Here is a 24,756-nt window from a genome sequence, read left to right as displayed (position 1 = left end):
TGCTATATGCTTAGGCTGGTCAATGTTGTGACCTCAATACAAGTATCTGTGTGGAAGGGCGAGCATGTTCATTTGGACCAGTGACCAAAGTTCCAGCGCTTAAAAGAACTCTTTGCACCAGACAGGAATGTTACAGCGCGTGAAGAGATTCCGACCAAGTCAGCACACAAACACATTGGGTCAACGTGTACCACCACCTCTATGCCACACACACACAATAACAACTAATATAACGTGTATATTTAAACACAGGGCATGTGATCTTCTGTGTGACTCTTTAAAGATGTTTTGATCAGTATTAGTCCTGGGGATTGCGAGGCGAGCTGGCAAACTCCTCCTGGCGCGAGGTCAGCATTACATAGAGGCTTTCTGGAACAACGGTGGCTTTTAAACACGTTGAAGTGTTCGACATAAGATGTGAAGTTGTACTTGTACATGGTTATGTGTTGTTTTAGTAGCCTTCTGAGAAATGGCTCTCGGTATTGTCTAGCGCTCGCCAACAGGCTGCCAAGTGACGACTGCATTGAAAAATAGAAGTTTAATGGGTTACATTTTGGCTCCAGTCAATGCGGATGTTATTGCATCTGTGACGGATGACACGAACAGCTCTCGGTCAAAAGCAATGTTAGAGAGTTCGGGAAACAATAACAGTAGAATAGATACTTTGTAACCAGTTTAAAATAGTTTCATCTAACCATTCGTTATCACGGATACAATGTATCGCCGCTTGACTCCGTTGAAAAATAAAGTTTCCTCACTGGAGAATGTTGGGTATTGTTTCCTTTAAAGCGACAGAGTACTTGTACACTGTGTCTGGTTGGGTAGCTGATTACTCGAGGGTGTACTGTCTCTTTAAGAAAAACGGGCATCCTCTCTGTAGCGTAGATTAGAGAAACCGGTGACTTCTTCAGTTTTGACGTTTGCAAAAACAACCTGCAGAAAATAAATTGTCGAGCGGCGACCTTTGAGTCTGGCTAGTTAGAGCCCTAGGAGGCAGTTCCTCAGCCCGGGGTGGCAATTGGCTGCGCGTGCACTCACTGCGACTCCCCTCTTGTCTCTCTCGATCCATTTCCTATCACGCGTTCTGTAAAATTGCCTACACACACGCGCACGATGTGGTTTGCGTGTGTATGCGTGCACCGGAACCCAAAGTCCGTCGGTGGCGTCGGCAAATTTGAAGATTAACGAGGTTATCCTCCATTCGACCCGCGGAGAGAGAGAGAGAGGACCAGAAAGCACAGACTGCTGCGCCGACCTGCTTGCGTGTCGAGGCGGAAAGAGAGCTTGGCTCTGGCCAGCTGCGTTGTTGGACTTGATCGAATTGGACTCAGCGAAGAGCAGTAGGACTATATAAAGACAGGAGGGGAAATATGAGCGATAAACGGATGTCGCGGTGGTATTTTGGGGGGCTCGCCTCCTGTGGGGCTGCCTGCTGCACCCATCCTCTGGACCTCATCAAAGTAAGTGCTGGAGAGAGAACCCTAGAACCCCCTAGCAGGATTATAGCCGACCTACGGAGGCTGCAGGCCCGCTGGTCAGCCAGCTGTTTACCTGGGAGACTAGGGACAACAACTGCCCTAATTTCATCCTATGTTAAAAAAGACTAAACGGGCTACTGGGATCTATCCAAACGGAACACAGCGCCCTGTGATTGGAGAAAATAGGACAGAAAATGAAAGTTGTAGAATAATTGTCTCTCTCTCTCTCTCCTCTAGCCTAGTGACATGACTGTGTGTGTGTCGTCTGTGTCCCGCGGAGGTACGGGAAGCAGTGATCGGCCTCGTTAAGCGCGATCTCTCCAGTTCACTGACCGGCTAACCGCGCGGTTACGGTGCAAAGTAAACAGAGTTGGGCCTAGTCGAACTGTAGCGTTAAAGCCGTCTCATATTACGGATAACTTAAAGTAGTAGTAGCCACATGCTCTACTGTTGTCATTGAGCATGTTCACACCAGGGTCATCTTGAAGTCAGGAATAGCACACACAGAATGACATATCCTAACTCTACAGTAGGCCTGTGTGCGGTATAGCGTGTGTAGGCTTAATTAACACGCCTGATGAACACTGCAGGTCCCAGCTGATCTGAACTGGCCTGTTAATGCATCCAGCATAGTTTCTGGAACCGTCCAGGAAAGTGAAGGAAAATACCAGAGCCAGCACAGTGCGGTTGTGGTCCTATAGTGTAACAGGCAACAGAATGACAGATGCATACAAGTAGGTCAGTGTGTAGTATAATTATATAGGCGTGGTATGAAATTACAGCACTAACTAGCAGTCTTAAAGCAGCTGGGGCTTCCTGTGTGTAGCGTCTCTGTGTTTGAGTGTACTAAGAGGTCTGGGCCTTTATGGCACAGGTGGTAGTCCACAAGGAAGGCCTGTAACTGCAGGGTTGCTGGTTCAAACCCTGCTCCAGATGCTTTCCCTTTGATCGCTGTATCTGTATTGGCAGTGGGTGGAGCTAGTGTTGGACAGCGGGCAGTGGGTGGAGCTAGTGTTGGACAGCGGGCAGTGGGTGGAGCTAGTGTTGGACAGAGGGCAGTGGGTGGAGCTAGTGTTGGACAGAGGGCAGTGGGTGGGGCTAGTGTTGGACAGAGGGCAGTGGGTGGAGCTAGTGTTGGACAGAGGGCAGTGGGTGGAGCTAGTGTTGGACAGAGGGCAGTGGGTGGAGCTAGTGTTGGTCAGAGGGTAGTGGGTGGAGCTAGTGTTGGTCAGAGGGTAGTGGGAGGAGCTAGTGTTGGACAGAGGGTAGAGGGTGGAGCTAGTGTTGGACAAAGATGATAGGACAGTGGGTGGAGCTAGTGTTGGACAGAGGTGTGTGTGTGTTTGGAGTTGATAGTGTAGCCTAGACAGCCTGTCTCAGCTCGCCTACTTAGAAAAGTCTAAAGGTGTATAATTACTTTGTTGGAGAGTCCCACACACACACCCATACAGCACACATACACAAATGTCATAGAGAATGTACAGGCCAGGGTCATCTGGATGTCTAGAATAGATCCACCCATCCTGGTCTATCAGAGAGAGAGAGAGAGAGAGAGGGAGAGAGAGAGAGAGAGAGAGAGAGGAGAAAGAGAGAGAGAAAGAGAGAGAGAGAGAGAGAGAGAGAGAGAGAGAGAGAGAGAGAGAGAGAGAGAGAGAGAGATGCGCATAATCCTCAGGGAGATCTCAAGAGTTGACAAACCTGCCAGAACAAGACAAACAAGATGTGTATGAAGCATTGGTCCTCTGGAGCTAGCCATGCCCAGAGCCATCTGTTCAGAGAGTTGGGTCAGGCTTTAGAACAGACGCCATGTTAGTTGCCTGCTTCTCTTCTTCTCCTGAAGCTAGCCATGCCTAGCTTCTCCTCTTCTCCTGAAGCTAGCCATGCCTAGCCTAGCTTCTCTTCTTCTCCTGAAGCTAGCCATGCCCAGAGCCATCTGTTCAGAGAGTTGGGTCAGGCTTTAGAGCGGACACCATGTTAGTTGCCTGCTTCTCTTCTTCTCCTGAAGCTAGCCATGCCCAGAGCCATCTGTTCAGAGAGTTGGGTCAGGCTTTAGAACGGACACCATGTTAGTTGCCTGCTTCTCTTCTTCTCCTGAAGCTAGCCATGCCCAGAGCCATCTGTTCAGAGAGTTGGGTCAGGCTTTAGAACGGACACCATGTTAGTTGCCTGCTTCTCTTCTTCTCCTGAAGCTAGCCATGCCCAGAGCCATCTGTTCAGAGAGTTGGGTCAGGCTTTAGAACGGATGCCATGTTAGTTGCCTTCATTCTCTAACTGTTGGTGATGTCACAATAGGAGAGAGCCTCTGACAATTCCCTATGAAACAACCCGTGGATACGAGCAAAATATAGCAGTGAATTTTACAGATGTTTTTATTGCTGAGCATTCTGCATAATATGTATCCAAGTGTTGTGTTATCAACAAATCTCATATCTGGTTTCACTGGACATCTTCATAGTTCTAAAAACCTATCAGAAATACACAGCGCAACGTGAAAGTGTAAATTATCACTTATCAACGGCTATGGAGTTCAGGCAGAAATTGACCACGTTTGACACAAACCGACAACCTACTACCACGCCCCGTTCAAAGACACAAATGTTTTGTCTTGCCCTCCCTCTGAATGGCACACATAAAACAATCTGTCTCAGTGGCCTTGAGGCTTACAAGTCCTGCTTTAACATGTTTCCTCCCCTTCATCTACACTGATGTGGATTTAACAAGTGGTATCAATAGGGGATCCTAGATTCACCTGGTCAGTCTATTTAATGGAAAGAGTTCTTAATGTTTTGTCCACTGTATATGACTCTAGCCTAGCTTCTCCTCTTCTCCTGAGGCTAGCCATGCCTAGCCTAGCTTCTCCTCTTCTCCTGAGGCTAGCCATGCCTAGCCTAGCCTCTCCTCTTCTTCTGGAGCTAGCCATGCCTAGCTTCTCCTCTTCTCCTGAAGCTAGCCATGCCTGGCCTAGCATCTCCTCTTCTCCTGAAGTTACATTTACATTTAAGTCATGCCTGGCCTAGCATCTCCTCTTCTCCTGAAGCTAGCCATGCCTGGCCTAGCTTCTCCTCTTCTCCTGAAGCTAGCCATGCCTGGCCTAGCTTCTCCTCTTCTCCTGAAGCTAGCCATGCCTGGCCTAGCTTCTCCTCCTGTTCTGAAGCTAGCCATGCCTGGCCTAGCTTCTCCTCCTGTTCTGAAGCTAGCCATGCCTGGCCTAGCTTCTCCTCTTCTCCTGAAGCTAGCCATGCCTAGCCTAGCTTCTCTTCTTCTCCTGAAGCTAGCCATGCCTAGCCTAGCTTTTCCTCTTCTCCTGAAGCTAGCCATGCCTGACCTAGCTTTTCATCTTCTCCTGAAGCTAGCCATGCCTAGCCTAGCTTTGTCTCTTCTCCTGAAGCTAGCCATGCCTAGCCTAGCTTTGTCTCTTCTCCTGAAGCTAGCCATGCCTAGCCTAGCTTCTCCTCTTCTCCTGAAGCTAGCCATGCCTAGCCTAGCTTTGTCTCTTCTCCTGAAGCTAGCCATGCCTAGCCTAGCTTTGTCTCTTCTCCTGAAGCTAGCCATGCCTAGCCTAGCTTCTCTTCTTCTCCTGAAGCTAGCCATGCCTAGCCTAGCTTCTCTTCTTCTCCTGAAGCTAGCCATGCCTAGCCTAGCATCCTGGTTTGGAGTGCTGGAGAGCGGCGCTCGCTCACTTTTTTCAATTTGAGAATACACAGACCTCAAACTATTTCTGGAAAATTAATTCTGAATACATTCTATTTAATTACCACAAATATTCCATGAAAAACACTAGGCTATTTATTTGGTTTGTCATACTATGTATAGCAGCCTAGAGGTAGATAAATGGTGGTTCCTTCCCTGTCGTCTCTCTGACGGAGGTGAGAAGGATGAAGAACTGTAAGCTACCTGTGTGTGCACTGTGGAGGCCAATCAGAACGTTCAGACTCAGCAGCAGTTTGTTCTCCTGAAGCTAGCCGTGCCTCTCTGACCTAGTGAAGCTAGCCGTGCCTCTCCTCTCTGACCTAGTGAAGCTAGCCGTGCCTCTCCTCTCTGACCTAGTGAAGCTAGCCGTGCCTCTCCTCTCTGACCTAGTGAAGCTAGCCGTGCCTCTCCTCTCTGACCTAGTGAAGCTAGCCGTGCCTCTCCTCTCTGACCTAGTGAAGCTAGCCGTGCCTCTCCTCTCTGACCTAGTGAAGCTACCTGTGTGTGCACTGCGGAGGCCTCTCCTATCTGACCTAGTTCAGCTACCTGTGTGTGCACTGCGGAGGCCTCTCCTCTCTGACCTAGTTCAGCTACCTGCGGAGGCCTCTCCTATCTGACCTAGTTCCAACAACATACTGTTGTTACTACGCCTGTTTAGTCTGGCATGAAGTCAGTTGCCCTAGTAACACCCTGAGGGGAGGATCAGGATCTCACGTGTGTGTGTGTGTGACTTGAAACAACTTAACACCCACATCTAAGTTATGGCATTGTCTTCCTATCAGTATTAGAATCTATTGAGTCATGACTGTAACAATGGAACAGTGTGTTGGTGATGTGACTGAGGACTAGCTGGAGGTCAGAGGTTAAATGCTGACTTTCTCTTTTTGGAAAAGGCCCCAGCTCTGCATTTTTGACTTTCAGTGTCATTAGAGGAGATACTTACTATATTCTGACTATCTTCTCTAGTCATCAGAGAAGATAGTCAACAAACTCACTCACTTATTTGTTAGTTATTTAATGAATTAGTTATTTTGTTTGTTCATTCCTTCGGTCATTCATGCACTTTTGTTTTATTAGTTGGTTCAGTCATTCGTTCACTCATTGCACTGTGTCCTGTGTCCTGGAGAGGTTGTTGAGTACCAGCCAGGTCCTGTAGCAACCAGCTCTCTGTGTCTCTACTCAGGGTGTGAATTATTATCTACTCACACCAGGGGAGAGAGAGCGAGAGAGACTGTTATTTACAGTTAGCGAGAGGGAGTGGATGATGGAGAGAGAGAGAGAGAGAGACTGTTATTTACAGTTAGCGAGAGGGAGTGGATGATGGAGAGAGAGAGACTGTTATTTACAGTTAGCGAGAGGGAGTGGATGATGGAGAGAGAGAGAGAGAGAGACTGTTATTTACAGTTAGCGAGAGGGAGTGGATGATGGAGAGAGGGAGAGAGAGAGAGACTGTTATTTACAGTTAGCGAGAGGGAGTGGATGATGGAGAGAGAGAGAGAGAGACTGTTATTTACAGTTAGCGAGAGGGAGTGGATGATGGAGAGAGGGAGAGAGAGAGAGACTGTTATTTACAGTTAGCGAGAGGGAGTGGATGATGGAGAGAGACTGTTATTTACAGTTAGCGAGAGGGAGTGGATGATGGAGAGAGACTGTTATTTACAGTTAGCGAGAGGGAGTGGATGATGGAGAGCGACTGTTATTTACAGTTAGCGAGAGGGAGTGGATGATGGAGAGAGAGAGAGACTGTTATTTACAGTTAGCGAGAGGGAGTGGATGATGGAGAGAGAGAGAGACTGTTATTTACAGTTAGCGAGAGGGAGAGAGACTGTTATTTACAGTTAGCGAGAGGGAGTGGATGATGGAGGGAGAGAGAGACTGTTATTTACAGTTAGCGAGAGGGAGTGGATGATGGAGAGAGGGAGAGAGAGAGAGACTGTTATTTACAGTTAGCGAGAGGGAGTGGATGATGGAGAGAGAGAGAGACTGTTATTTACAGTTAGCGAGAGGGAGTGGATGATGGAGAGAGAGAGAGAGAGAGAGACTGTTATTTACAGTTAGCGAGAGGGAGTGGATGATGGAGAGAGACTGTTATTTACAGTTAGCGAGAGGGAGTGGATGATGGAGAGAGAGGGAGAGAGACTGTTATTTACAGTTAGCGAGAGGGAGTGGATGATGGAGAGAGAGAGAGAGAGAGAGACTGTTATTTACAGTTAGCGAGAGGGAGTGGATGATGGAGAGAGAGAGAGAGAGAGACTGTTATTTACAGTTAGCGAGAGGGAGTGGATGATGGAGAGAGAGAGAGAGAGAGAGAGAGAGAGAGACTGTGATTTACAGTTAGCGAGAGGGAGTGGATGATGGAGAGAGGGAGAGAGACTGTTATTTACAGTTAGCGAGAGGGAGTGGATGATGGAGAGAGAGACTGTTATTTACAGTTAGCGAGAGGGAGTGGATGATGGAGAGAGAGAGAGACTGTTATTTACAGTTAGCGAGAGGGAGTGGATGATGGAGAGCGGGAGAGAGAGAGAGACTGTGATTTACAGTTAGCGAGAGGGAGTGGATGATGGAGAGAGGGAGAGAGACTGTTATTTACAGTTAGCGAGAGGGAGTGGATGATGGAGAGAGAGACTGTTATTTACAGTTAGCGAGAGGGAGTGGATGATGGAGAGAGAGAGAGACTGTTATTTACAGTTAGCGAGAGGGAGTGGATGATGGAGAGCGGGAGAGAGAGAGAGACTGTTATTTACAGTTAGCGAGAGGGAGTGGATGATGGAGAGAGAGAGAGAGACTGTTATTTACAGTTAGCGAGAGGGAGTGGATGATGGAGAGAGAGAGAGAGAGACTGTTATTTACAGTTAGCGAGAGGGAGTGGATGATGGAGAGAGAGAGAGAGAGACTGTTATTTACAGTTAGCGAGAGGGAGTGGATGATGGAGAGAGAGAGAGAGAGAGAGACTGTTATTTACAGTTAGCGAGAGGGAGTGGATGATGGAGAGAGAGAGAGACTGTGATTTACAGTTAGCGAGAGGGAGTGGATGATGGAGAGAGAGAGGGAGAGAGACTGTTATTTACAGTTAGCGAGAGGGAGTGGATGATGGAGAGAGAGAGAGACTGTTATTTACAGTTAGCGAGAGGGAGTGGATGGAGAGAGAGAGAGAGAGGGAGAGAGACTGTTATTTACAGTTAGCGAGAGGGAGTGGATGATGGAGAGAGAGAGAGACTGTTATTTACAGTTAGCGAGAGGGAGTGGATGATGGAGAGAGAGAGGGAGAGAGACTGTTATTTACAGTTAGCGAGAGGGAGTGGATGATGGAGAGAGAGAGAGAGAGACTGTTATTTACAGTTAGCGAGAGGGAGTGGATGATGGAGAGAGAGAGAGACTGTTATTTACAGTTAGCGAGAGGGAGTGGATGATGGAGAGAGGGAGAGAGACTGTTATTTACAGTTAGCGAGAGGGAGTGGATGATGGAGAGAGAGCGAGAGAGACTGTTATTTACAGTTAGCGAGAGGGAGTGGATGATGGAGCGAGAGAGAGAGAGAGAGACTGTTATTTACAGTTAGCGAGAGGGAGTGGATGATAGAGAGAGAGAGAGAGACTGTTATTTACAGTTAGCGAGAGGGAGTGGATGATGGAGAGAGAGAGAGAGAGAGAGAGACTGTTATTTACAGTTAGCGAGAGGGAGTGGATGATGGAGAGAGAGAGACTGTTATTTACAGTTAGCGAGAGGGAGTGGATGATGGAGAGAGAGAGAGAGAGACTGTTATTTACAGTTAGCGAGAGGGAGTGGATGATGGAGAGAGATTTACAGAGAGAGAGACTGTTATTTACAGTTAGCGAGAGGGAGTGGATGATGGAGAGAGAGACTGTTATTTACAGTTAGCGAGAGGGAGTGGATGATGGAGAGAGAGAGAGACTGTTATTTACAGTTAGCGAGAGGGAGTGGATGATGGAGAGAGAGAGAGAGAGACTGTTATTTACAGTTAGCGAGAGGGAGTGGATGATGGAGAGAGGGAGAGAGAGAGAGACTGTTATTTACAGTTAGCGAGAGGGAGTGGATGATGGAGAGAGAGAGAGAGACTGTTATTTACAGTTAGCGAGAGGGAGTGGATGATGGAGAGAGAGAGAGAGAGAGACTGTTATTTACAGTTAGCGAGAGGGAGTGGATGATGGAGAGAGAGAGAGAGAGACTGTTATTTACAGTTAGCGAGAGGGAGTGGATGATGGAGAGAGAGAGAGACTGTTATTTACAGTTAGCGAGAGGGAGTGGATGATGGAGAGAGAGAGAGAGACTGTTATTTACAGTTAGCGAGAGGGAGTGGATGATGGAGAGAGGGAGAGAGAGAGACTGTTATTTACAGTTAGCGAGAGGGAGTGGATGATGGAGAGAGAGAGAGAGACTGTTATTTACAGTTAGCGAGAGGGAGTGGATGATGGAGAGAGAGAGAGAGACTGTTATTTACAGTTAGCGAGAGGGAGTGGATGATGGAGAGAGAGAGAGAGACTGTTATTTACAGTTAGCGAGAGGGAGTGGATGAGAGGAGACTGGATGAGTTAGGAGAGGGAGTGGATGAGAGAGAGACTGTTATTTACAGTTAGCGAGAGGGAGTGGATGATGGAGAGAGAGAGAGACTGTTATTTACAGTTAGCGAGAGGGAGTGGATGATGGAGAGAGAGAGAGAGAGAGAGAGAGACTGTGATTTACAGTTAGCGAGAGGGAGTGGATGATGGAGAGAGAGACTGTTATTTACAGTTAGCGAGAGGGAGTGGATGATGGAGAGAGAGAGAGAGAGAGACTGTGATTTACAGTTAGCGAGAGGGAGTGGATGATGGAGAGAGGGAGAGAGACTGTTATTTACAGTTAGCGAGAGGGAGTGGATGATGGAGAGAGAGAGAGAGACTGTTATTTACAGTTAGCGAGAGGGAGTGGATGATGGAGAGAGAGAGAGACTGTTATTTACAGTTAGCGAGAGGGAGTGGATGATGGAGAGAGAGAGAGAGAGAGACTGTTATTTACAGTTAGCGAGAGGGAGTGGATGATGGAGAGAGGAGAGAGAGAGAGACTGTTATTTACAGTTAGCGAGAGGGAGTGGATGATGGAGAGAGAGAGAGAGACTGTTATTTACAGTTAGCGAGAGGGAGTGGATGATGAGAGAGGGAGAGAGAGAGACTGTTATTTACAGTTAGCGAGAGGGAGTGGATGATGGAGAGAGAGAGAGAGACTGTTATTTACAGTTAGCGAGAGGGAGTGGATGATGGAGAGAGAGAGAGACTGTTATTTACAGTTAGCGAGAGGGAGTGGATGATGGAGAGAGAGAGAGAGAGACTGTTATTTACAGTTAGCGAGAGGGAGTGGATGATGGAGAGAGAGGGAGAGAGAGACTGTTATTTACAGTTAGCGAGAGGGAGTGGATGATGGGAGAGAGAGAGAGACTGTTATTTACAGTTAGCGAGAGGGAGTGGATGATGGAGAGAGAGAGAGACTGTTATTTACAGTTAGCGAGAGGGAGTGGATGATGGAGAGAGAGAGAGAGACTGTTATTTACAGTTAGCGAGAGGGAGTGGATGATGGAGAGAGAGAGAGAGAGAGAGACTGTTATTTACAGTTAGCGAGAGGGAGTGGATGATGGAGAGAGAGAGAGACTGTTATTTACAGTTAGCGAGAGGGAGTGGATGATGGAGAGAGGGAGAGAGACTGTTATTTACAGTTAGCGAGAGGGAGTGGATGATGGAGAGAGAGAGGGAGAGAGACTGTTATTTACAGTTAGCGAGAGGGAGTGGATGATGGAGAGAGAGAGAGACTGTTATTTACAGTTAGCGAGAGGGAGTGGATGATGGAGAGAGAGAGGGAGAGAGACTGTTATTTACAGTTAGCGAGAGACTGTTATTTACAGAGTGGATGGATGATGGGAGAGAGAGAGAGTTATTTACAGACTGTTATTTACAGTTAGCGAGAGGGAGTGGATGATGGGAGAGAGAGAGAGAGAGACTGTTATTTACAGTTAGCGAGAGGGAGTGGATGATGGAGAGAGAGAGAGAGACTGTTATTTACAGTTAGCGAGAGGGAGTGGATGATGGAGAGAGAGAGAGAGACTGTTATTTACAGTTAGCGAGAGGGAGTGGATGATGGAGAGAGAGAGAGAGAGAGACTGTTATTTACAGTTAGCGAGAGGGAGTGGATGATGAGAGAGAGAGAGAGACTGTTATTTACAGTTAGCGAGAGGGAGTGGATGATGGAGAGAGAGAGAGAGAGACTGTTATTTACAGTTAGCGAGAGGGAGTGGATGATGGAGAGAGAGAGAGAGAGACTGTTATTTACAGTTAGCGAGAGGGAGTGGATGATGAGAGAGAGAGAGAGAGACTGTTATTTACAGTTAGCGAGAGGGAGTGGATGATGGAGAGAGAGAGAGAGACTGTTATTTACAGTTAGCGACTGTTATTTACAGAGGGAGTGGATGGAGTGGATGATGGAGAGAGTGGATGATGAGAGAGAGACTGAGACTGTTTTACAGTTAGCGAGAGGGAGTGGATGATGGAGAGAGAGAGAGAGACTGTTATTTACAGTTAGCGAGAGGGAGTGGATGATGGAGAGAGAGAGAGACTGTGATTTACAGTTAGCGAGAGGGAGTGGATGATGGAGAGAGGGAGAGAGACTGTTATTTACAGTTAGCGAGAGGGAGTGGATGATGGAGAGAGAGAGGGAGAGAGACTGTTATTTACAGTTAGCGAGAGGGAGTGGATGATGGAGAGAGAGAGAGACTGTTATTTACAGTTAGCGAGAGGGAGTGGATGATGGAGAGAGAGAGGGAGAGAGACTGTTATTTACAGTTAGCGAGAGGGAGTGGATGATGGAGAGAGAGAGAGACTGTTATTTACAGTTAGGGAGAGGGAGTGGATGATGGAGAGAGAGAGGGAGAGATACTGTTATTTACAGTTAGCGAGAGGGAGTGGATGATGGAGAGAGAGAGAGAGACTGTTATTTACAGTTAGCGAGAGGGAGTGGATGATGGAGAGAGAGAGAGACTGTTATTTACAGTTAGCGAGAGGGAGTGGATGATGGAGAGAGGGAGAGAGACTGTTATTTACAGTTAGCGAGAGGGAGTGGATGATGGAGAGAGAGAGAGAGAGACTGTTATTTACAGTTAGCGAGAGGGAGTGGATGATGGAGAGAGGGAGAGAGACTGTTATTTACAGTTAGCGAGAGGGAGTGGATGATGGAGAGAGAGAGAGAGAGAGAGAGACTGTTATTTACAGTTAGCGAGAGGGAGTGGATGATGGAGAGAGAGAGGGAGAGAGACTGTTATTTACAGTTAGCGAGAGGGAGTGGATGATGGAGAGAGAGAGAGAGAGACTGTTATTTACAGTTAGCGAGAGGGAGTGGATGATGGAGAGAGAGAGGGAGAGAGACTGTTATTTACAGTTAGCGAGAGGGAGTGGATGATGGAGAGAGAGAGAGAGACTGTTATTTACAGTTAGCGAGAGGGAGTGAATGATGGAGAGAGAGAGAGACTGTTATTTACAGTTAGCGAGAGGGAGTGGATGATGGAGAGAGAGAGACTGTTATTTACAGTTAGCGAGAGGGAGTGGATGATGGAAAGAAAGAGGGAAGGAAAAATAATGAAATAGAGAATGAGAAAGAGAAAGAGATGGACTGAGAAGGAAGGAAGGAGGGAGGGAATTTGTGTTCCATAGTTGAAGGCCTCGGTGGCCTTTTGAGCTCAAACAGTTCTGATAAGCCAGTGGGAGCGAGAGACGTGATTGGTCGGCTGGAGGCCACACTTGGAGCAGAGCCCAGTCGATAAAAAGCCCTCTGAGAAGAACAATACATTACACTGTCAGAGAGAGACATAAGGAAGGAGGGAGAGAGTTCAAAAAGGAAGTCAGAATTACCCACCAATAACCTGTTCCCTGTACACACACGAGAATGGCAGTAATTGTGACATTCCAACTACTGCTACAACTGTCACAACCCCATATCTACAGCTGTCACAACCCCATATCTACAGCTATCTCCACTGACTCACTATCTCCGCTGACTCACTACTACTACATGTACTACTATCTCCACTGACTCACTACTACTACATTATACTACTATCTCCACTGACTCACTACTACTACATTATACTACTATCTCCGCTGACTCACTACTACTACATTATACTACTATCTCCGCTGACTCACAACTACTACATTATACTACTATCTCCGCTGACTCACTACTACTACATTATACTACTATCTCTATAGACAGTAACTACTACATTATACTACTATCTCCACTGACTCACAACTACTACATTATACTATTATCTCCACTGGCTCACAACTACTACATGTACTACTATCTCCACTGACTCACTACTACTACATTATACTACTATCTCCACTGACTCACTACTACTACATTATACTACTATCTCCACTGACTCACTACTACTACATTATACTACTATCTCCACTGACTCACAACTACTACATTATACTACTATCTCCACTGACTCACAACTACTACATGTACTACTATCTCCACTGACTCACTACTACTACATTATACTACTATCTCTATAGACAGTAGTATAATGTAGTAGTTACTATCTCCACTGACTCACAACTACTACATTATACTACTATCTCCACTGGCTCACAACTACTTCATGTACTACTATCTCCACTGACTCAATACTACTACATTATACTACTATCTCCACTGACGAAATACTACTACATTATACTACTATCTCCACTGACTCACAACTACTACATTATACTACTATCTCACTACTACTACATTGTACTACTATCTCCACTGACTCAATACTACTATATTATACTACTATCTCCACTGGCTCACAACTACTACATGTACTACTATCTCCACTAACTCAATACTACTACATTATACTACTATCTCCACTGACTCACAACTACTACATGTACTACTATCTCCACTGACTCAATACTACTACATTATACTACTATCTCCACTGACTAAATACTACTACATTGTACTACTATCTCCACTGACTCACTACTACTACATTATACTACTATCTCTATAGACAGTAACTACTACATGGTACTACTATCTCTATAGGCAGTAACTACTACATGGTACTACTATCTCTATAGACAGTAACTACTACATGGTACTACTATCTCTATGGGCAGTAACTACTACATGGTACTACTATCTCTATGGGCAGTAACTACTACATGGTACTACTATCTCTATAGACAGTAGGTACTACAGTCTGTCACGCTGCTGTCTGTCTGTCACGCTAGTGTCTGTCTGTCACGCTAGTGTCTGTCTTTCTGTCACGCGTCTGTCACAACGCTGTCTGTCTGTCACGCTAGTGTCTGTCTGTCACGCTAGTGTCTGTTTGTCACGCTAGTGTCTGCCTGTCTGTCACGCTAGTGTCTGCCTGTCTGTAACGCTGCTGTCTGTCTGTCACGCTAGTGTCTGTCTGTGTCTGTCACGCTAGTGTCTGTCTCTGTCTGTCTGTCACGCGTCTGTCACAATGCTGTCTGTCTGTCACGCTAGTGTCTGTCACGCTAGTGTCTGTCTGTCTGTCACGCTAGTGTCTGTCTGTCTGTCACGCTAGTGTCTGTCTGTCTGTCACGCTAGTGTCTGTCTGTCTGTCACGCTAGTGTCTGTCTCTGTCTGTCTGTCTGTCACGCGTCTGTCACAATGCTGTCTGTCTGTCACGCTAGTGTCTGTCTGTCTGTCACGCTAGTGTCTGTCTGTCTGTCACGCTAGTGTCTGTCTGTCTGTCACGCTAGTGTCTGTCTGTCTGACATGCTAGTGTCTGTCTGTCTGTCACGCTAGTGTCCGTCTCTGTCTGTCACGCTAGTGTCCGTCTCTGTCTGTCACGCTAGTGTCCGTCTCTGTCTGACACGCTAGTGTCTGTCTGTCTGACACGCTAGTGTCTGTCTGTCTGACACGCTAGTGTCTGTCTGTCTGTCACGCTAGTGTCTGTCGTCTGTCTGTCTGTCTGTCTGAGCGAGAGAGACAGATCCACAGTCAGTAAAACATATCCACACTGATGACTGACTGTGATAATGGTAATGATGATGAAGATACAGTATATTGATCTTATTTGTAATGATGAAGATGATGATGATGAAATGGTGATTGTGTGTGTGTGTGTGTGTGCGTAGGTCCACCTGCAGACCCAGCAGAAGGGGAAGATGGGGATGGTGAGCATGGCCATGCAGGTAGTGAAGAACGATGGAGCTCTGGCTCTGTACAACGGACTCAGCGCATCACTCTGCAGACAGGTAGGAGGATGGAGAGGGTGTGTGGTAGAGAGGGGGGAGAGGGTGTGTGATAGAGGGTGTGTGGTAGAGGGGTGGGATAGAGGGTGTGTGGTAGAGGGGGGGGTGTGGTAGAGAGGGGAGAGAGGGTGTGTGATAGAGGGTGTGTGGTAGAGGGGTGGGATAGAGGGTGTGTGGTAGAGGGGTGGGATAGAGGGTGTGTGGTAGAGGGGTGGGATAGAGGGTGTGTGGTAGAGGGGTGGGATAGAGGGTGTGTGGTAGAGGGGGATAGAGGGTGTGTGGTAGAGGGGGTGTGGTAGAGAGGGGGAGAGAGGGTGTGTGATAGAGGGTGTGTGGTAGAGGGGTGGGATAGAGGGTGTGTGGTAGAGGGGGGATAGAGGGTGTGTGGTAGAGGGGGATAGAGGGTGTGTGGTAGAGGGGGGATAGAGGGTGTGTGGTAGAGGGGGATAGAGGGTGTGTGATAGAGGGTGTGTGGTAGAGGGGTGGGATAGAGGGTGTGTGGTAGAGGGTGGGATAGAGGGTGTGTGGTAGAGGGGGATAGAGGGTGTGTGGTAGAGGGGGGGGATAGAGGGTGTGTGGTAGAGGGGGGATAGAGGGTGTGTGGTAGAGGGGGGATAGAGGGTGGGGGATAGAGGGTGTGTGGTAGAGGGGTGTGTGATAGAGGGTGTGTGGTAGAGGGTGGGATAGAGGGTGTGTGGTAGAGGGGGATAGAGGGTGTGTGGTAGAGGGGGGTAGAGGGTGTGTGGTAGAGAGGGGGAGAGAGGATGTGTGGTAGAGAGGGGGGGGAGAGGATGTGTGGTAGAGAGGGGGGAGAGGGTGTGTATTAGAGGGGGAAGAGGGTGTGTATTAGAGAGGGGAGAGTGTGTGGTAGAGGGGGGATAGAGGGTGTGTGGTAGAGAGGGGGTGAGGGTGTGTGGTAGAGAGGGGGGGGAGGGTGTGTATTAGAGAGGGGGAGAGGGTGTGGTAGAGAGGGGGGGGGTGTGTATTAGAGGGTGTGTATTAGAGAGGGAGGGAGAGGGTGTGTGTTAGAGAGGGGGATAGAGGGTGTGTGGTAGAGGGGGTAGAGGGTGTGTGGTAGAGAGGGGGAGGGTGTGTAGGTAGAGGGGGGGAGATGGTGTGTGTGGTAGAGAGGGGAGAGGGGTGTGTGGTAGAGAGGGGGAGAGGGTGTGTGTTAGAGAGGGGGAGAGGGTGTGTGTTAGAGAGGGGGAGAGGGTGTGTTAGAGAGGGGGAGAGGGGTGTGTGTTAGAGAGGGGGTAGAGGGTGTGTGGTAGAGAGGGGGTGAGAGGGGTGTGTGGTAGAGGGGGGAGAGGGTGTCTATTAGAGGGGGGAGAGGGTGTGTGGTAGAGAGGGGGAGAGGGTGTGTGGTAGAGAGGGGGGAGAGGGTGTGTGGTAGAGAGGGGGAGGGTGTGTGGTAGATAGGGGGGAGAGGGTGTGTATTAGAGAGGGGGAGAGGGTGTGTGGTAGAGAGGGGGATAGAGGGTGTGTGATAGAGGGTGTGTGGTAGAGGGGTGGGATAGAGGGTGTGTGGTAGAGGGTGGGAGAGAGGTGTGTGGTAGAGGGGTGGGATAGAGGGTGTGTGGTAGAGGGGGATAGAGGGTGTGTGGTAGAGGGGGGGATAGAGGGTGTGTGGTAGAGGGGGATAGAGGGTGTGTGGTAGAGGGGGATAGAGGGTGTGTGGTAGAGGGGTGGGATAGAGGGTGTGTGGTAGAGGGGGATAGAGGGTGTGTGGTAGAGGGGGGATAGAGGGTGGGGGATAGGGGTGTGTGATAGAGGGTGTGTGGTAGAGGGGTGGGATAGAGGGTGTGTGGTAGAGGGGGTAGAGGGGTGTGTGGTAGAGGGGGGGATAGAGGGTGTGTGGTAGAGAGGGGGAGAGGGTGTGTGGTAGAGAGGGGAGGAGAGGGTGTGTGATAGAGGGTGTGTGGTAGAGGGTGTGTGGTAGAGGGGGATAGAGGGTGTGTGATAGAGGGTGTGTGGTAGAGGGGTGGGATAGAGGGTGTGTGGTAGAGGGTGGGATAGAGGTGTGTGGTAGAGGGGGGGATAGAGGGTGTGTGGTAGAGGGGGATAGAGGGTGTGTGGTAGAGGGGGGATAGAGGGTGTGTGATAGAGGGTGTGTGGTAGAGGGTGGGATAGAGGGTGTGTGGTAGAGGGGTGGGATAGAGGGTGTGTGGTAGAGGGGTGGGATAGAGGTGTGTGGTAGAGGGGGATAGAGGGTGTGCGGTAGAGGGGGTATAGAGGGTGTGTGGTAGAGGGGGGGATAGAGGGTGTGTGATAGAGGTGTGTGGTAGAGGGGTGGGATAGAGAGGGGTGTGGTAGAGGGTGGGATAGAGGGTGTGTGGTAGAGGGGGGATAGAGGGTGTGTGGTAGAGGGGGGGATAGAGGGTGTGTGGTAGAGAGGGGGAGAGAGGGATGTGTGGTAGAGAGGGGGGAGAGGGTGTGTGGTAGAGAGGGGGTAGAGGGTGTGTGGTAGAGGGGGAGGGGTGTGTGGTAGAGAGGGGGGAGATGGGTGTGTGGTAGAGAGGGGGAGAGGGTGTGTGTTAGAGAGGGGGGAGGGAGAGGGTGTGTTAGAGAGGGGGAGAGGGTGTGTGTTAGAGAGGGGGAGAGGGTGTGTGGTAGAGAGGGGTGAGAGGGTGTGTGGTAGGGGGGAGAGGGTGTCTATTAGAGAGGGGGAGAGGGTGTGTGGTAGAGAGGGGGGAGAGGGTGTGTGGTAGAGGGGAGAGAGGGTGTGTGGTAGAGGGGGGAGAGGGTGTGTATTAGAGGGGGGAGAGGGTGTGTGGTAGAGAGGGGGGATAGAGGGTGTGTGATAGAGAGGGTGTGTGGTAGAGGGGTGGGATAGAGGGTGTGTGGTAGAGGGGTGGGAGAGAGGGTGTGTGGTAGAGGGGTGGGATAGAGGGTGTGTGGTAGAGGGGGGGATAGAGGGTGTGTGGTAGAGAGGGGGGTAGAGGGTGTGTGGTAGAGGGGGGATAGAGGGTGTGTGGTAGAGGGGGGATAGAGGGTGTGTGGTAGAGGGGGGTAGAGGTGTGTGGTAGAGGGGGGGGATAGAGGGTGGGGATAGAGGGTGTGTGGTAGAGGGTGTGTGATAGAGGGTGTGTGGTAGAGGGGTGGGATAGAGGGTGTGTGGTAGAGGGGGGATAGAGGGTGTGTGGTAGAGGGTGGGATAGAGGGGGTGTGTGGTAGGGGGGGATAGAGGGTGTGTGGTAGAGGGGGGTAGAGGGTGTGTGGTAGAGAGGGGGGAGAGGGTGTGTGGTAGAGAGGGGGGAGAGGATGTGTGGTAGAGAGGGGGAGAGGGTGTGTATTAGAGGGGGAAGAGGGTGTGTATTAGAGAGGGGGAGAGTGTGTGGTAGAGGGGGGATAGAGGGTGTGTGGTAGAGAGGGGGGTGAGGGTGTGTGGTAGAGAGGGGAGAGGTGTGTATTAGAGAGGGGGAGAGGGTGTGGTAGAGAGGGGGTGTGTATTAGAGAGGGTGTGTATTAGAGAGGGGGGGGAGAGGGTGTGTGTTAGAGAGGGGTGGGGGGGATAGAGGGTGTGTGGTAGAGAGGGGGAGGGTGTGTGTGGTAGAGAGGGGGAGATGGTGTGTGTGGTAGAGAGGGGGGAGAGGGTGTGTGGTAGGGGGAGAGGGTGTGTGTTAGAGAGGGGGGGAGAGGTGTGTGTTAGAGAGGGGGAGAGGGTGTGTTAGAGAGGGGGAGAGGGTGTGTGTTAGAGAGGGGGGAGGGTGTGTGGTAGAGAGGGGGTGAGAGGGTGTGTGGTAGAGGGGGAGAGGGTGTCTATTAGAGAGGGGGGGAGGGTGTGTGGTAGAGAGGGGGAGAGGGTGTGTGGTAGAGAGGGGGGAGAGGGTGTGTGGTAGATAGGGGGAGAGGGTGTGTATTAGAGAGGGGGAGAGGGTGTGTGGTAGAGAGGGGGATAGAGGGTGTGTGGTAGAGGGGTGGGAGAGAGGGTGTGTGGTAGAGGGGTGGGATAGAGGGGTGTGGTAGAGGGGGGATAGAGGGTGTGTGGTAGGGGGGGGGATAGAGGGTGTGTGGTAGAGGGGGATAGAGGGTGTGTGGTAGAGGGGTGGGATAGAGGGTGTGTGGTAGAGGGGGATAGAGGTGTGTGGTAGAGGGGGGATAGAGGGTGGGGGATAGAGGGTGTGTGATAGAGGGTGTGTGGTAGAGGGGTGGGATAGAGGGTGTGTGGTAGAGGGGGGTAGAGGGTGTGTGGTAGAGAGGGGGGAGGGTGTGTGGTAGAGAGGGGGAGAGAGGGTGTGGTGGAGAGGGGGGATAGAGGGTGTGTGGTAGAGGGGTGGGATAGAGGGTGTGTGGTAGAGGGGGATAGGGTGTGTGGTAGAGGGGGGATAGAGGGTGGGGATAGAGGGTGTGTGATAGAGGGTGTGTGGTAGAGGGGGTGGGATAGAGGGTGTGTGGTAGAGGGGGAGGGGGGGATAGAGGGTGTGTGGTAGAGGGGGGATAGAGGGTGTGTGGTAGAGGGGGATAGAGGGTGTGTGGTAGAGGGGGGATAGAGGGTGTGTGGTAGAGGGGTGGGATAGAGGGTGTGTGGTAGAGGGGTGGGATAGAGGGTGTGTGGTAGAGGGGGGGATAGAGGGTGTGTGGTAGAGGGGGTGGGATAGAGGGTGTGTGGTAGAGGGGGTGGGATAGAGGGTGTGTGGTAGAGGGGTGGGATAGAGGGTGTGTGGTAGAGGGGGGATAGAGGGTGTGTGGTAGAGGGGGGGATAGAGGGTGTGTGGTAGAGGGGGTGGGATAGAGGGGTGTGTGGTAGAGGGGGGATAGAGGGTGGGGGATAGAGGTGTGTGATAGAGGGTGTGTGATAGAGGGTGTGTGGTAGAGGGGGGTAGAGGGTGTGTGGTAGAGGGGTGGGATAGAGGGTGTGTGGTAGAGGGGGGGATAGAGGGTGTGTGGTAGAGGGGGGATAGAGGGTGTGTGGTAGAGGGGGGATAGAGGGTGTGTGATAGAGGGTGTGTGGTAGAGGGGTGGGATAGAGGTGTGTGGTAGAGGGTGGGATAGAGGGTGTGTGGTAGAGGGGTGGGATAGAGGGTGTGTGGTAGAGGGGGGATAGAGGGTGTGCGGTAGAGGGGGTATAGGGTGTGCGGTAGAGGGGGGATAGAGGGTGTGTGATAGAGGGTGTGTGATAGAGGGTGTGTGGTAGAGGGGTGGGATAGAGGGTGTGTGGTAGAGGGGTGGGATAGAGGGTGTGTGGTAGAGGGGGGGGATAGAGGGTGTGTGGTAGAGGGGGGATAGAGGGTGTGTGGTAGAGGGGGGGGAGAGAGGATGTGTGGTAGAGAGGGGGAGAGGGTGTGTGGTAGAGAGGGGGTAGAGGGTGTGTGGTAGAGAGGGGGGAGGGTGTGTGTGGTAGAGAGGGGGAGATGGTGTGTGTGGTAGAGGGGGGAGGGTGTGTGTGTTAGAGAGGGGGGGAGAGGGTGTGTTAGAGAGGGGGAGAGGGTGTGTGGTAGAGAGGGGGAGAGGGTGTGTGTTAGAGAGGGGGAGAGGGTGTGTGGTAGAGAGGGGGTGAGAGGGTGTGTAGTAGGGGGGGAGGTGTCTATTAGAGAGGGGGGAGAGGGTGTGTGGTAGAGAGGGGGAGAGGGGTGTGGTAGAGGGGGAGAGAGGGTGTGTGGTAGATAGGGGGAGAGGGTGTGTATTAGAGGGGGGAGAGGGTGTGTGGTAGAGAGGGGGGATAGAGGGTGTGTGATAGAGAGGTGTGTGGTAGAGGGGTGGGATAGAGGGTGTGTGGTAGAGGGGTGGGAGAGAGGGTGTGTGGTAGAGGGGTGGGATAGAGGGTGTGTGGTAGAGGGGGGATAGAGGGTGTGTGGTAGAGGGGGATAGAGGGTGTGTGGTAGAGGGGGGATAGAGGGTGTGTGGTAGAGGGGGTGGGATAGAGGGTGTGTGGTAGAGGGGGGGATAGAGGGTGTGTGGTAGAGGGGGGGGAGGGTGTGTGGTAGAGGGGGGATAGAGGGTGTGTGGTAGAGGGGGGATAGAGGGTGTGTGGTAGAGAGGGGGGGAGAGGGTGTGGTAGAGAGGGGGAGAGAGGGTGTGTGATAGAGGGTGTGTGGTAGGGGGGATAGAGGGTGTGTGATAGAGGGTGTGTGGTAGAGGGGTGGGATAGAGGGTGTGTGGTAGAGGGGTGGGATAGAGGGTGTGTGGTAGAGGGTGGGATAGAGGGTGTGTGGTAGAGGGGGGATAGAGGGTGTGTGGTAGAGGGGGGGGGATAGAGGGTGTGTGATAGAGGGTGTGTGATAGAGGGTGTGTGATAGAGGGTGTGTGGTAGAGGGGTGGGATAGAGGGTGTGTGGTAGAGGGGGATAGAGGGTGTGGTAGAGGGGGATAGAGGGTGTGTGATAGAGGGTGTGTGGTAGAGGGGGTGATAGAGGGTGTGTGGTAGAGGGGTGGGATAGAGGGTGTGTGGTAGAGGGGGATAGAGGGTGTGTGGTAGAGGGGGGATAGAGGGTGTGTGGTAGAGGGGGGGAGAGGGTGTGGTAGAGAGGGGGGAGAGGGTGTGTGATAGAGGGTGTGTGGTAGGGGGGGATAGGGTGTGTGATAGAGGGTGTGTGGTAGAGGGGTGGGATAGAGGGTGTGTGGTAGAGGGGTGGGATAGAGGGTGTGTGGTAGAGGGTGGGATAGAGGGTGTGTGGTAGAGGGGGGGGGATAGAGGGTGTGTGGTAGAGGGGGGATAGAGGGTGTGTGATAGAGGGTGTGTGATAGAGGGTGTGTGGTAGAGGGGTGGGATAGAGGGTGTGTGGTAGAGGGGGGGATAAAGGGTGTGTGGTAGAGGGGGGATAGAGGGTGTGTGGTAGAGGGGGGGATAGAGGGTGTGTGATAGAGGGTGTGTGATAGAGGGTGTGTGATAGAGGGTGTGTGGTAGAGGGGTGGGATAGAGGGTGTGTGGTAGAGGGGTGGGATAGAGGGTGTGTGGTAGAGGGGGGATAGAGGGTGTGTGGTAGAGGGGGGATAGAGGGTGTGTGGTAGAGGGGGGGAGAGAGGATGTGTGGTAGAGGGGGGAGAGAGGATGTGTGGTAGAGAGGGGGAGAGGGTGTGTATTAGAGGGGGGAAGAGGGTGTGTATTAGGGGGAGAGTGTGTGGTAGAGGGGGATAGAGGGTGTGTGGTAGAGGGGGGGTGAGGGTGTGTGGTAGGGGTGTGTATTAGAGAGGGGGAGAGGGTGTGGTAGAGAGGGGGTGTGTATTAGAGAGGGTGTGTATTAGAGAGGGAGGGAGAGGGTGTGTGTTAGAGAGGGGGATAGAGGGTGTGTGGTAGAGAGGGGGGTAGAGGGTGTGTGGTAGAGAGGGGGGAGGGTGTGTGTGGTAGAGAGGGGGTGGTAGAGAGGGGGAGGGTGTGTGTGGTAGAGAGGGGGGAGGGTGTGTGGTAGAGAGGGGGAGATGGTGTGTGTGGTAGAGAGGGGGAGAGGGTGTGGTAGAGAGGGGGGAGAGGGTGTGTGTTAGAGAGGGGGAGAGGGTGTGTGTTAGAGAGGGGGAGAGGGTGTGTTAGAGAGGGGGAGAGGGTGTGTGTTAGAGAGGGGGTGAGAGGGTGTGTGGTAGAGGGGGAGAGGGTGTCTATTAGAGAGGGGGGAGAGGGTGTGTGGTAGAGAGGGGGAGAGGGTGTGTGGTAGAGAGGGGGAGAGGGTGTGTGGTAGATAGGGGGAGAGGGTGTGTATTAGAGAGGGGGAGAGGGTGTGTGGTAGAGAGGGGGGTGGTAGAGAGGGGGGGTGTGTGGTAGAGAGGGGGTGAGGGTGGGTATTAGAGAGGGGGAGAGGTGTGTGGTAGAGAGGGGGGAGAGGGTGTGTGGTAGAGAGGGGGGGAGAGGGTGTGTGGTAGAACAATATAGAACCTGAGTGTTCCAGGCAGAAGGATCAGTATTCTATTCCCGAGATAGGTATATAGAACCTGAGTGTTCCAGGCAGAAGGATCCGTATTCTATTCCAGAGATAGGTATATAGAACCTGAGTGTTCCAGGCAGAAGGATCAGTATTATGTTCCAGAGATAGGTATATAGAACCTGAGTGTTCCAGGAAGAAGGATCAGTATTAAGTCGCTCTGGATAAGAGCGTCTGCTAAATGACTTAAATGTAAATGTATTCCAGAGATAGGTATATAGAACCTGAGTGTTCCAGGCAGAAGGATCAGTATTCTATTCCAGAGATGGGTATATAGAACCTGTGTGTTCCAGGAAGAAGGATCAGTATTCTATTCCAGAGATAGGTATATAGAACCTGAGTGTTCCAGGCAGAAGGATCAGTATTATGTTCCAGAGATAGGTATATAGAACCTGAGTGTTCCAGGCAGAAGGATCCGTATTCTATTCCAGAGATAGGTATATAGAACCTGAGTGTTCCAGGCAGAAGGATTAGTATTCTATTCCAGAGATAGGTATATAGAACCTGAGTGTTCCAGGCAGAAGGATTAGTATTCTATTCCAGAGATGGGTATATAGAACCTGAGTGTTCCAGGCAGAAGGATTAGTATTCTATTCCAGAGATAGGTATATAGAACCTGAGTGTTCCAGGCAGAAGGATTAGTATTCTATTCCAGAGATAGGTATATAGAACCTGAGTGTTCCAGGCAGAAGGATTAGTATTCTATTCCAGAGATAGGTATATAGAACCTGAGTGTTCCAGGCAGAAGGATTAGTATTCTATTCCAGAGATGGGTATATAGAACCTGAGTGTTCCAGGCAGAAGGATTAGTATTCTATTCCAGAGATAGGTATATAGAACCTGAGTGTTCCAGGCAGAAGGATCCGTATTCTATTCCAGAGATAGGTATATAGAACCTGAGTGTTCCAGGCAGAAGGATCCATATTCTATTCCAGAGATAGGTATATAGAACCTGAGTGTTCCAGGCAGAAGGATCCGTATTCTATTCCAGAGATAGGTATATAGAACCTGAGTGTTCCAGGCAGAAGGATCCGTATTCTATTCCAGAGATAGGTATATAGAACCTGAGTGTTCCAGGCAGAAGGATCCGTATTCTATTCCAGAGATAGGTATATAGAACCTGAGTGTTCCAGGCAGAAGGATCCGTATTCTATTCCAGAGATAGGTATATAGAACCTGAGTGTTCCAGGCAGAAGGATTAGTATTCTATTCCAGAGATAGGTATATAGAACCTGAGTGTTCCAGGCAGAAGGATCCGTATTCTATTCCAGAGATAGGTATATAGAACCTGAGTGTTCCAGGCAGAAGGATCCGTATTCTATTCCAGAGATAGGTATATAGAACCTGAGTGTTCCAGGCAGAAGGATCCGTATTCTATTCCAGAGATAGGTATATAGAACCTGAGTGTTCCAGGCAGAAGGATTAGTATTCTATTCCAGAGATAGGTATATAGAACCTGAGTGTTCC

General features: G+C 50.5%; 1 protein-coding gene and 1 long non-coding RNA gene across 2 annotated transcripts in view; one reads left to right on the top strand and one right to left on the bottom strand.

Moving 5' to 3' along the window:
* The window catches only part of LOC135562488 (uncharacterized), a 260,529-nt gene that overhangs the window by 101,134 nt on the left and 134,639 nt on the right, over positions 1-24,756 (bottom strand). The window lies entirely within an intron of this gene.
* slc25a10b (solute carrier family 25 member 10b) overlaps positions 902-24,756 on the top strand; it is a 41,065-nt gene continuing 17,210 nt past the window's right edge. Inside the window, exons 1-2 of the mRNA XM_065004921.1 lie at positions 902-1,460; positions 15,324-15,443. Coding sequence (XP_064860993.1) covers positions 1,371-1,460; positions 15,324-15,443 — 210 coding nt within the window. The 5' untranslated portion in view covers positions 902-1,370. The remainder of the gene's footprint in view (positions 1,461-15,323; positions 15,444-24,756) is intronic.

Source organism: Oncorhynchus nerka, linkage group LG19 (assembly GCF_034236695.1).
Source record: "Oncorhynchus nerka isolate Pitt River linkage group LG19, Oner_Uvic_2.0, whole genome shotgun sequence".
NCBI classification, from domain to species: Eukaryota; Metazoa; Chordata; class Actinopteri; order Salmoniformes; family Salmonidae; genus Oncorhynchus; species Oncorhynchus nerka.
The sequence above is the reverse complement of the archived record's forward strand: the minus strand, read 5'-3'. Positions and strand labels throughout refer to the sequence as shown.